Below are 12382 nucleotides of genomic sequence, written 5' to 3'. Positions count from 1 at the left end.
TTAACATCATTCAATTAGAGAAAGAATGCCAGGCATGGAGTAGGAAATCAATATACTGCATCCTACGTCGGGAAGCTGGACGTTCCCGCCCACCAGAATCCGTTAAGAATTAGAAAGTATCAATAAAAAATGCGTCTAGATAAAACATTAAACACGCAACATCTTGAAACTCAACCTTCCACCCTGACTAGACCCGGTCTTAAATAAAAACAGTCAGGTTACCATCTTGGAAGAAAAATAAGATACCTTCTCTTCGGTAACATCATCAAATAAAAGAAAGACTGCAACTACATATAAAACATCATGGAACATCTTGAAACTTATATTTTTATCTTTTCCGTTCAAATATTCCATCTTTCAATCGGAAGGTAATGTAATAAGATAGGACCCTGACTAATGCAACATCTACCCGGTCTAAAATATAAACAGTCAGGTAACTATCTTCTTTTCATTAACATAATCGAATTATTAGAGAAAGAATGCGACTTCTTAAAACATCAACCACGCAACATTTTGAAACTTTCATCCATCCTGACTGATGTAACATCTACCCGGTCTTAAATAAAAACAGTCAGGTTACCATCTTGGATGAAAAGTAATATTTCTTCTCTTTGTTAACATCATGTAAAACCTTGTAACTTTGATTCGTCAGTCCTTTCCGTTCAAATACTCGATCTTTAAATCGGAAGGCAATGTAATAATGACTGATGTAACATCTACCCGGTCTTAAAGAAAAACAGTCAGGTTAACATCTTGGATGAAAGAAATGTATCTTCTCTTCGTTAACATCATCGAATTAGAGAAAAAATGCGACTATGTAGAACATCATGCAACATCTTGAAACTTTGTTTCTTCTATCCTTTTTATTTGAGTTTTTGATCTTTCAAATGGAGAGTAATGTAAAAGGTTAGGACCCAGACATGTAACATCATTTCACACAAAAGATACTTGGACATTGGTTTACATGTTTCCGAATGACTGGATTCCAGGTGCATGATATAAAGGCCATGCACGAACCATCAAAAGGGATTGTCAAAGCAGATTGTGTTCACGTGAGCGAATTTGATTTCAGGGTTTAAAGTTTTATCGTAAATCATAAGAGCGATTGGACGAATAAGGAGGTTATGAACTTGTGTTGTTGTGCGCGCGTCATATGATGAACAGCCTGGAGATTTTTTTATTATGATTTCGGATTTTCAACATGCACACCAAAAATAATAGCCGAAAAATGAAAAAAAGGAAGCTTTTTATTATACTGAAAGAGGTCACAAAACAAAACCTTCGTCACACATTCACGGATTGAAATTTTGAAGGGAAAAACGCAATTGAATGTTATTACTCGTAACGTTGTTTTTTGTATTTTTGAAGACATTTTTTGTTTTCTGGTTTGTGTAGCTTTGGCTGTGTCAGCAGGCCATATACTGTGTAAAAGAGATTTGCCATATTAATGATTTATCAAACAGGCTTCATGTAAACAAGCATTGTGTAATTTCTACGTCAAAATAGAAAATAAAAATACTTATTCGTACGCTGATATTTATCTGATGTGTCCATTTCAGTAATGCATTAACGTTTACACAATGAGAGGGCATTTTATTTTAAATTGCATAAATTAAAAATATGAAACCTGCAAACTAACAAACTATAACTATATATAGTTATAATGATTATGGCCATTACAGACAGTGCATGCAGGAGTTTGCGTTAGGCTCTCGCCTTCAGTTGTTTCATTTTGAACGCAGGGTTTCGTTTTTTCATTTCTTTTTTATGTGCTTTCTCCTACAATCAGAAAATATGTGTAGCTACTGTATCTATAACACTGCGCGTAATTTTCCCATAGCATGAACACGATATTTCTAATTATCTAACTATCAAAAACACAGTTACATCTAGTGACTTAGGTACAACACACATTACGACATACGGTACCTCCCATCGTCTTTGTTTTTCAGTATCATCTTCATTCATTATGCGTTCTTTTTCTGCACGCTGCTTCTCCTCACGACGTAACTGAGCCGCCTTAATACAGGTATTGTTGTTTAATATTATCTATATACGGTAATTACACTAGTATTTACTGCTCATGTGTTTCTGCATGCCCAAAAATAATGCCAAAAAGGAGATTCTGATTCCTGCATAGACATTCTCTGTCTTTGTACCCTGCATAGACATTCTCTGTGGTTTTACCCTGCATAAAGATGCTCTACCATTGTATCCTGCATAGACATTCCCTGTCATTGTAACCCTGCATAGACATCCCCTGTCAATATGTACCCTGCTTAGACATTCCGTCATTATACCCTGCATAGACATTCCCTGTCAATATGTACATAACCTGCATAGCTATTTTCCATTCTCTTTCATTATATTCTGCATAGACATTCCCTGTCAATATGTACCCTGCATAGACATTCCCTGTCAATATGTACCCTGCATAGACATTCCCTGTCAATATGTACCCTGCATAGTCATTCCCTGTCATTATTCTTTGCATAGACATCCCCTTGAAATCTCACTGTCATCATGCCTTGTATGAACATTATACAATACCTCTTGACGGGAAGCGTGAGCTTGTTTCCAAAACGATTCCTCCATTTCTCGTCTTTTCTTATCAGATTTTGTTTTAGCCTTCAAACAGGAATCATATTCAATCGCATCAAAATTGCAAAACATATTGTCAAGAATATTTACCCTAATAGCACTTGCAGTATACTAGAAAATTTTCCTTTTTGAAAACTTTTCACATCAAAATCAAACATACATTGAAGTTCTTAAATGACGACAATTTAAAACAAAGGTACTTAATGGAGTCATGCACAAATGAAAGAGAATTTTCAATGGATATGCACAGATTAATAATATACTTACATCTTTACTTAGTTTAAATTTCTTTACTTTATCCATAAAATGAAATATTAAGTTAATTAAGGGTTTGCACATTTCCATGTAAGTGTACTTCGTCTTTCCTTTACCAGGAACTAAAATAATAACAAGACGCTTGCTAAGCGTTTACTCGAGCTAAAAGAGCCTTTTTGCTGGTGCTTTTACCATTTTACCATTTATTTATATGGATATATAATAAATAATGAATATATTTTCATATATATGAACTAGATCGAGGACACAGAATATACGCTCAGCTCACAGTCGTTTAGTTTTCATCGAGGACACAAAATATGCGTACCGTCGTTTAGTCTTGATCGATTAATACACAAAATATACGTCCAGTTATTGCAGCTTAGATTGAGTACGCTTAGAAAAGCGTACATTCACAAATAGTTGACAGTGTACGCATAATAAAACGTACTATTATTACACTTTTTGTTAACGTTCCGTTAACACGTTCCGTAGGTCAGAAAACTGGCCTTACAACCGCAGCTTATGTTAAGCACACACAAGCTGGAAGTCGAATGAGGCGCTGAACGGCAATAAGATGATCACAAATAGTCACACGCGACCACGATTTATTTCGATTGGCCTAAATTACGATTGCAGCGTGGAAGAACAAGTCTTGCGCGAAAAAAAACCCAGACCGAAATTAAGACTCTCGATTTAGCTCCAGTGATAAAAAAGCTTTTTCACTGGAAACCAGTCCATGATATTGAATATTAACTTATGTATACGTACATATACATACACGCTTGAACGCAGTTTCAATATAACGGATCGTCTAAAAGATCATGCGCTACCTAATATAGCTATAACCATAGTTTTATGGTCTCTATATCATCCATACAGCTGGCATTCCGCGGAAGGAAGGGGGGGGGGAGGTACAGCTTTGGCCCACAAATATTCATATTCGAGTCAGCAGTAACTGCGCAGCATTTTCAAGACTAGTTACACGCGAATAACGATATCAATAAAAACATTTTTACCAACTGATAATTAAACACTCACGATTAAATGTAAAAATTAGAACTTTTCTTGCTTTTTGTGGCTTCATTTCCTCAGGATTTTCTGCTTCACTAAAACGATTTTAAATTTACTTAACTACACTATCAATACTATGCCAGCTGAGGTCAGAATATTTGACTGTTTTGATTACTATGCTAAAGTTCACGCGAGCTATACTGAAGAGAATAAACCAACTCACTCTGGATTCTTTTTATATCCAACATATTGATCAGAGAAGTGTAAGCTTTCAAATAGATCGCTTTTATCTGTTATTAGCTTTGTCACCTAAATAGGATACAATGACATATGAGAATTGGAGTGAACTGGAATAGAAGGACTTCATATTTTAATATGTAGGAAGAAGAATCTCTTACGGTCACTGAGAGCAAGCTTAGCATTTCTGCACTTTCTGATAAAATACTGTATGTACTGGGTAACCCAACTTTCTCCGCAGGACGTCGTTCTGGGCAGAAGAAATTCTGCAAAACAGACAATATGGCTTTACGTCCATTTAGTTAGATAGGCGGTCTATTACTATGTAATACAATTTAGAAGTGTACGCCATCAGAATATTTAGATAAAAACACTATCACAAACACAAATCAACATACTAAATCTTGAAGTTCTTTCTGCATTCTTCCCGCTGTGCGTTTTGGATAGATTGCAAAGACAAAGTTATCCATGTCTTCATCACTCATGTAAACTGTTGCAACCTTTGAAAATACACAGTCCAGAATTCAGGTAGATTCTCCACACCCCATTTTCAATGAGACATTCACAAATAAAAGATTACATACATACAAAAATACACAACACTCTGGTTTACTTGCCATTTTATCTGAAGTTGGCTTGAACATGTATGTGAGAACATGAACCAAATCGTGCCTTTTAAGCAACTTTAAATGAAACATAGAGAGAAAGGATTTAAATCTACCACTTCAAAAACAAGACTTAGGGTATTAGGTATATATAATATATTTTTCAAACATGCGCACTATTCAAAAATTGTACATGTTAAATGCCTCATGGGTGAAAAAATGAAGGTGTACACACATCTCCTTAAAGAGTCAATACGTTATATGCTGCCCATAATTACTATTCAAATTTTTCAAAAAATGACAGGCTTCACATTATAAATGTCCATTTTAAAAAAATAATATTCTAACCAATACACATCCAGAGTTGGGATGTCGGTGCACTTGCTTTTTGTTGGCTTACTAATGTGTTGTGGTTTCTAGTGTTCACATACCTTCAGCTCAACAAGAAGTCCTTCACAATTCACTCTTCCTGAACACCACAAAGAATAATGACTTTCACTTTCTTTCACAAGAATTCCTTGTTGGGGTTCATCACCTGATCCATCATCACCTACATTTGAGATTTAATCTCTGGTTAATCTCTGCAAGCCAACTATATTTTGTGTAACATTATGTACAGTAGTTCAGCTGCATGCGCTAGCTGCTTTGTAGTAGGTGCAGTGTACACATAGGGACTAGTGAATCCTCTGCTCCACATTTGATCCTTTGCTCCACATGAAAAACATTTAAACATGCTAGCTAGGATGCTTACACTGGTACATCATTATCTCATTGTTAATAAATTACCATATAGCCAAAAATTAAGGGCCCAAATTGATGACGAAAATCAACCTGGTTCCAAGGGCCAAGAACTATAAATTGTACTTACCAACAATTGAAAAATTATCCTGCATAATGCTTCTGTTATATTTCATCCTATTTTTAGACAGAAATGTTAATTTACTTATTACACTGGTTCATAAAACATCCTTTATGACTGTATGTATTTCTTGTGTATTGTACAACAGATTAATGGCAATCATCCTATACACAGTATATACAGAATGATCCTAACTAAAATTTACCAGGCTGTGGCAAGTTTTGAATTTTTACTCCTGCCAGCAAAGAAGTTCAAAGCATAAGCTGCTAAACCAGCAATCATCAAAATTTCCAAATAAAATCCTTCCCAATTTGCTCTCAAATGCAATGGAACCTAATAATAGTAAAACAATTTTTTTTAAAACAAAATGATCAATGTTTCTTAAAGCACAATAATGAAAACTGAAATAAATGGCTTCAATAAAAAACTTTCCTTTGCATAAGCAGGCTGCAAAGGCATGGCCCACGCATATCAACATACCTTTGCTATCTTTAGGTCAGGTTCAGATTGTTTTCCTTTACTGCCAGACTTGTCTCTTGAGTACCCCTGAGGATAATTCAAGAGTGTTATTTAATATGTCACATAGCTAGTTACATATATATAGACGTGGCAATCGAGACATAATAGTCAAACCTCAAACTCTTCTTCATCAGCAAAATGATCATAATCATCTTCAGTCTAAGACAGTAAATTTAGTTTTAAGTTTTGGTCTAAAAACTGAGCTAAAGTCTTTGTACTTGGCTATTTATGTTTTTGAAAACCTATAAGACATAAAGACACTGACATGGATATGAATTTTTGTTGCCAGAGAATTTTGAACCATAACTGAAGAATATTTTTTTAAAATATATATAAATCCATTGACTGATGTTATGCAAGTAGTTGTAGTGGACATACTGGCAGCTACATCATTAGGGTACAAAGCCTTCTATAGATGGACTTGAACCCTGGACAATCACCTAAATTAAATTACCCTACCTCAACAGTTAAGTCTTCTTCTGCTTCATCAGACTCATCACTTTCACCTCCATCATCTAAATATATTTTTAAGTGGTGTTTATATATTTTTAAGTAGTGTAACTAGTGTTTATATATTTTTTGCATTTCCAAGTGTTACACACATAAAAGAATACAAACAATTGAATGATAAAATTATAAGATGTACAACAAGAACATTTGACTTTATTTTATTAATATTGTTATTTAATTAGAAAGAAGGTAATGATATTTTTAATGATCAGACTACTTCACACAAAATTCACCACAGAAGAGCATGGCAAGTCAGATCCACTGTGATGGCAAAAGAAATAATATGTTAGTGGTGAATGGAAAGTTTGGTAATTGGCACACCTGTAATCAAAATTTCAAAATCAAATGGTATTTTATAAAGATATACACTACAGATGGCCAATATCGTTGTTGCAGTAATACAATTTTTCCACCTTGGCTGAAGACAAACTTTTAAGAGATAGCTTTATCCTACTGCAGAGAAAACTCATATTCCATGGCTTCAATTACATGTTTAATTATTAAGTATAATAACACATGTATCACAAGACAGTACATACATCTAATATATTATTCCTGACATACTTCAAGATAAACGACAGGAAAAAGGCATAGCTACCTGACAAGGCAAACCTACCAAACTAAAACCTACCGGTTTCAACATCAACATCATCATCACTATTATCGTCACCAACTCCAGTGCCCTTAGCCCTGTTTCTTTCAGCCGGTTTGGTTTCTATTTCATCTTCATAAGCATCGTCGCTTTCGTCGTCATCTTCTGTCTCAAATTCAGCAAAATCGTTTTCATCTGAGTTTTTGTCTAAATCTTTTGCAGCAAGAGAGTGAGACAACAATAGAACGAAAAGAAGTAAAACCGATAAAATTTTATAAGAAATATTTGACGCCATGTTGCTTTTTTGTTGCACGTTCGCCGTCCGCGTGACTCATAAAAGAGCTGGGAACAAAACTTTTTAATTATTCAAAAATTGAACTATGAAATTGAACGTAATAAATTTATGGTAATTGTAATTAACCTAAGTGCTAAATTGTCCGTAAGTGCTAAATTGCCCCTGATCTCAATTCTAAACCTTGGAAAGGTTGTAACTATTATATATAGAATCAATACTTGATTAGTAATATTATCGCTGAAATAATATCATCAGTGATCGATGAGATATTATGAAAATTGAAGGCAAATCTATGTTTGGTCATTTTTTTCTTAGATCAGCGCGCGGCCAATTATTATTAGTATTCAACATGTACAGTTCCATTCAGAATCGGAGTTTTCACCATCTCTACAAGACAGTTTTCAGGCCGGTCACAAGGTGAATGATCTAATTCAAATATTGTCAGGACATTTTCTGAATCGTCTATAAAAGCACTTGCCGGAACATACAATGTGATTTGCGGACCTTCGACTGGCCAGTAACGACCCAAGTTGAAGTTGTTTAGAAAAGCTTGACCCTATAAGTGTAAAAAAGTAAAATGTCATTCAACAGAAAGCCGGAAGAAGTTTCTACCGAAAAGATAAATTATACTACTTTTAACCGGATGTACATCACGTAAGCCACGAGCCTGAAAATTAGTCAGAATGAAACTGACTTATTCGTGAAGTAACCTCCACGAATGAATTCCAACTTTACTTATTACTTACGTTTTAATTCTGCTTAAGGAGAACTCAGGAAAAATGACACGCACCTTAGTCCAACCTTTCAACAACAAATATGTGTCCTGATGCGCTACTCCTTTGGGTATAGGAGGAACAGTTCCTTTGTAGAAAGCAGGGACTTTCACCTCGTCGTTTCTCCAAAGTGCGTCACTTGGCATGTCTGTCAAGACTTCAGGTGGTGCATCAATATGCATGACTGTCCAATTCATCAGAACAACACCATCAAGGGTAACATTACTCACAAGTCCCTTAGGATCATTCATATGACCGTAGTTAATACGCCCCTGGTTTTCTACCATAATTTCAAGGGGGCAATCTTTGTCAACTTCAATGTTCAGGCTTTTTTCTTCGTCGTTACGTTGAATGACACCTTGTCTACTCTATAAACAAAAACAATAATTCTTTTTAGCAATCCATTTAGATAACTAACCACAGTCACCTAGTCCATATACCTGACAAACGAAGACAATTGCTCTGTCGCGTACACCGGGCATACTAAGTTTGCTTGCTTGTGGACCTTTTAGCGACGGTGTTTTATGAATGGTGGTCTTATAAATAGCAAAGCCATAATACATGTCCATTTGCTCCATGGTGAGAGGGTACTTTGACATCTGCTGTGTTTTAAATGACCATGTTGGAACAATCTAAAGTTAAAAAAGAAAGCACGGAGAATTAGCCACAGAGGTTTTTCCATATAGCGGCCCCAGCCATTCCTCTATATAGATAAATATGAAATCCAAATATATGGACTATAGAAGTATTAAACATAATTTCTAACTTATTATGCTTACCTCCATAGTTATTTTGCCATAAGCATACTTAAGAGTCGGTGGAGGAATGGGAATTCCTGGATCGGGCAGGTATTTGTTGACAACTGTCTTGATAGCGTCGTATTTCTTATTGCTAATATTTGGATCTCCGGCTTCAGACAAAGGTGCATCGTAATCATAACTGGTGGTACATGGATGGTAAATATTGCTACCAAATGTTGCGCCTATGTAAGGACGTGCGAATTCAAGAATATACATTCAGAAAAACAGCAAGGTGGGTTCAAAAATATTTTACTTGTCAGGGAATTGACATATCCCTTGACAGCTAGGATTTGACATAATCGTCTATTTTAATGTGAAACGTGCAAATCAAATTACTTTTGACAACTGGAAACAAAATTAGATTCAAATGAAGTTACTTCATTTTATTTTGCAGTTTGCTGTTAGAATCTCGTATGGCCGTGGTCTTGTTGCTGTAGTTATATAAAGTTCCCTAATTTTCCCCGGTGAAAATTATAATCTTCAGACTTCAGTAGAAAACACGCATCTCTCATGCAGAAGTATCATTTGAAAACTTACCACTCATATATCCAAAATTCGTCCCTCCTTCAAACATGTACATGTTTACGGAAGCATTCATGGATAAGATTTTGTCCAGAGCATTAGCAACAACAGTAGGGTCCGTGGTTTGATGCTTGATATCCCATCGATCCAGCCAACCTGTGTAATACTCTGAATTCACTAACGGGCCGTGCGCTTGATATTTTCTTTGCACGGCAAATGCCTTTGCTGGATCTGATCCTGAAAACATAGAACCAACAACCTGTGTTCAAAAATCTCTCCTTTCTGAATTTTTACTAGTTTACTTTTTTTGTAGAAAGTTTGCACATCCTTATGTCGGAACTGAAGGCAAGGGGGGATTTTCGCGAAAGAAAAGTGGCAATTCTATACATACATACATAGGTCGATAATTAACTATATGCTCTGATTTAGACTAAATTTGTCGTCATGGTTGTTTAAATGAAATAAGTCCATCTAACCTGGTCCAAAATCCACTGTACTGAATAGACTAGGCAATGTGCCACATTTTAAAAGACTTTCGCTGTCTCCGTCGGTTGTAAACAAAATTACATCTTTCCCGAGATATTCTTCCAACAAATTCTTTAAATACTCCAGATATTTTTGGTCACAAGTGAAGTAACTGCCATATTCATTCTCTACCTGCATAATGTTTATAAAAAAATATGATAATAAGCAAATCAATTCACACCTGGTTGGCACCATCCCAACCACTCCTTGTTTGAATCTTGCGGTATGCAGCATTTTAATTTACATAAAGTGGAGAAGCCTTTTCGTACTTCGCTTCAATCATATACAGCAATTTGAACAGCGCAATGTCATGCAGTTAGAAAAATTGACTTCACCTGTGCTGAAATGATTGGTCCACCATTGGAGTATAAATAAGGTCGTAACATTGGTAAAAGGACTTTAAACCAGGACGCTACTGCAGAGGTGTACACTAGTAACAAAGTAACAGCATAATAATGATCATTTATTTTTACAGGAAAACTACATAGTTATACTATTCCAAAGAAAACAGCCAAACTTCGATGAGTGAAACCAGCTGACTATAAAAATGACTTTGATGTAACCCAAAGTATACGAATACGACGTCGCTAAAACATTTCAGGACAAGTCATCTCACTATAGTTTTCTTGTTCAAAGTATAAAATCAGGCGTGCTTTGATCACCAAGATTGCTACCAAACGTCGTACCTGGATCTTTGGAGGAACGCAAAATAATGGAGGCATTTTTTAACAACCATGGTGGAAAACCGCCCTGAAAGAAGTGAGTAATAATGACTTATTCTCCAATGAACGTTTCACTGAATACCGAAGGATGGACTTACAAAATCCCATTCAGCGCATATATATGGACCTAAAGTAAGAAAAATCACTTCAATATAGGATACTTGAACTAACTAGCCTATACACTTTTCGGCGGAGCTCCAAAATAGGGAAACCGCTGTTCAGGAGTACTAGTGTTTGGCACATTGTCAGCTGTCACTGATTTATATCACCTCAGCTCTCGATTTTTTTACTAACCTGGTCGCAAAATGAGCAACAACCCAGTCTCTTGTATCAACTTAATGTAGCTTAAAAGATCAGCATCACCATCAAAGTTGTACGTCCCTTGTTCTGGCTCGTGAATATTCCAAGCAATATATCTAAAAACGTGAAATAGCAATATATCATGCATTAATTATGTAGAACTTGGATAATAATAGAATAATTTACAAATTAATACAATCTCGTGATGGAAAGAGTACTTTACGAATTAAGAGTACTGAGATGGCGCGGGAAATTAATTGAACGACACTGATATTTATCACAGACCGTCAGACCGATAGTGCTTATGATAGATCCATTCTATTATTTATAATATATAGTGTTATTTATAATGGACCGAAAGTGAATGATTATCTATTGTTATAATGGCACGTGAGAATCATGCATGTTTGAAGAACTCCTAAGAGAACAGTAATCAGTATACAAGTCGTAATGAGGATCAACGGCTGTCCCTGACTCGCTGCAATCAATAAGAAAATGCGTTTCTGTTCAATGAACATGAAATGAACTGGAACACGTATAAATACAATGGATCATGAAGGAATTGTTGAACACGGAGCGATGAGCCTATTAAAGTAAATAAACTTTATATACCTACAAAGGCATTACATCAAAATGTCAGTTGTCGCTTTGGATCTTTTGCACATCAAAATGTAACATAACTGATCTTACTTACGTTTGGACGGCATTTACACCTGCAGCTTTAATTTTTAGCAATCTGTCCTTCCAATACATTCGCGGCACTCGAAAATAGTGCATACCGGCAGATATGTAACGAAACGGCTTTCCATCCTTCAGAAAGCAATCGTTTTCATAGTCAATCGTGAATGACCTGGCATGAATCGGTTCCAAAAGAAGACACAATAAAGCACAAAGTAAAAGAATAGGTATTCTGCTTGCAATGTTGGCTTCCATGTTTGTTGACAACACAACAGGTTATACCGCCAACAAGGAAGCTCTGCATGTGACAATAAAACACGTCATGAGGTCAACCAGGGTTAAGGCTCGCTTCCAACCGGAAAATTATCCCCGAGAATAGAACCAACGAGAATTTTTTTATTTCTGGTCTGGAAACCACAAACAAAAGGAAATTCAATCCATCAAGAGAATTTCCTCAATCAGTGTAAAACACTCAAAATCGTGCTTTCAGTCGAATGGAAATACCGTGATACAACGAGCATGCAATCAGTTTTGTCTCCCAGCCAGTTAAGTGCCCCGAGCGTCAATCATGCCAT

General features: G+C 35.8%; 2 protein-coding genes across 2 annotated transcripts; both read right to left on the bottom strand.

Moving 5' to 3' along the window:
* Positions 1-1465: 1465 nt before the first annotated feature.
* LOC114527134 (coiled-coil domain-containing protein 47-like) lies at positions 1466-7515 on the bottom strand. Its single transcript, XM_028548801.1, has 16 exons — positions 7232-7515; positions 6550-6605; positions 6205-6249; positions 6052-6117; positions 5777-5904; positions 5581-5627; positions 5144-5262; positions 4725-4790; positions 4506-4607; positions 4269-4373; positions 4094-4179; positions 3898-3965; positions 2869-2978; positions 2551-2628; positions 1930-2019; positions 1466-1779 (listed from the first exon to the last, which is right to left on the bottom strand). Exons 1-16 carry the CDS (start codon positions 7485-7487, stop codon positions 1705-1707), a joined length of 1497 nt encoding a protein of 498 aa, XP_028404602.1. The 5' UTR covers positions 7488-7515; the 3' UTR covers positions 1466-1704.
* Positions 7516-7561: 46 nt separating this feature from the next.
* On the bottom strand, positions 7562-12081 carry LOC114527055 (beta-galactosidase-like). The gene is made up of 11 exons (XM_028548681.1): positions 11824-12081; positions 11124-11245; positions 10928-10956; positions 10794-10857; positions 10443-10537; positions 10059-10239; positions 9598-9819; positions 9040-9242; positions 8701-8892; positions 8278-8628; positions 7562-8043 (listed from the first exon to the last, which is right to left on the bottom strand). The coding sequence occupies exons 1-11, from the start codon at positions 12060-12062 to the stop codon at positions 7825-7827; spliced, it is 1917 nt and encodes a 638-aa protein (XP_028404482.1). The 5' UTR covers positions 12063-12081; the 3' UTR covers positions 7562-7824.
* Between the last annotated feature and the right edge of the window lie 301 nt (positions 12082-12382).

This window comes from Dendronephthya gigantea, unplaced genomic scaffold (assembly GCF_004324835.1).
Source record: "Dendronephthya gigantea isolate DGI-Jeju-01 unplaced genomic scaffold, DenGig_1.0 000000F, whole genome shotgun sequence".
In the NCBI taxonomy this organism is placed as follows: domain Eukaryota; kingdom Metazoa; phylum Cnidaria; class Anthozoa; order Malacalcyonacea; family Nephtheidae; genus Dendronephthya; species Dendronephthya gigantea.
The sequence above is the reverse complement of the archived record's forward strand: the minus strand, read 5'-3'. Positions and strand labels throughout refer to the sequence as shown.

Coding starts and splice junctions, on each gene's coding strand:
- LOC114527134 (XM_028548801.1), bottom strand. CDS start 7,487: ATGGCGTCAAATATTTCTTATAAAATTTTATCGGTTTTACTTCTTTTC. Junction 6,606..7,231: donor TGATGTTGATGTTGAAACCG/GTAGGTTTTAGT, acceptor AAATATATTTAG/ATGATGGAGGTGAAAGTGAT. Junction 5,628..5,776: donor TCAAAACTTGCCACAGCCTG/GTAAATTTTAGT, acceptor GTCTAAAAATAG/GATGAAATATAACAGAAGCA.
- LOC114527055 (XM_028548681.1), bottom strand. CDS start 12,062: ATGGAAGCCAACATTGCAAGCAGAATACCTATTCTTTTACTTTGTGCT. Junction 11,246..11,823: donor GGTGTAAATGCCGTCCAAAC/GTAAGTAAGATC, acceptor TCACGTTTTTAG/ATATATTGCTTGGAATATTC. Junction 10,957..11,123: donor GTTGCTCATTTTGCGACCAG/GTTAGTAAAAAA, acceptor TTCTTACTTTAG/GTCCATATATATGCGCTGAA.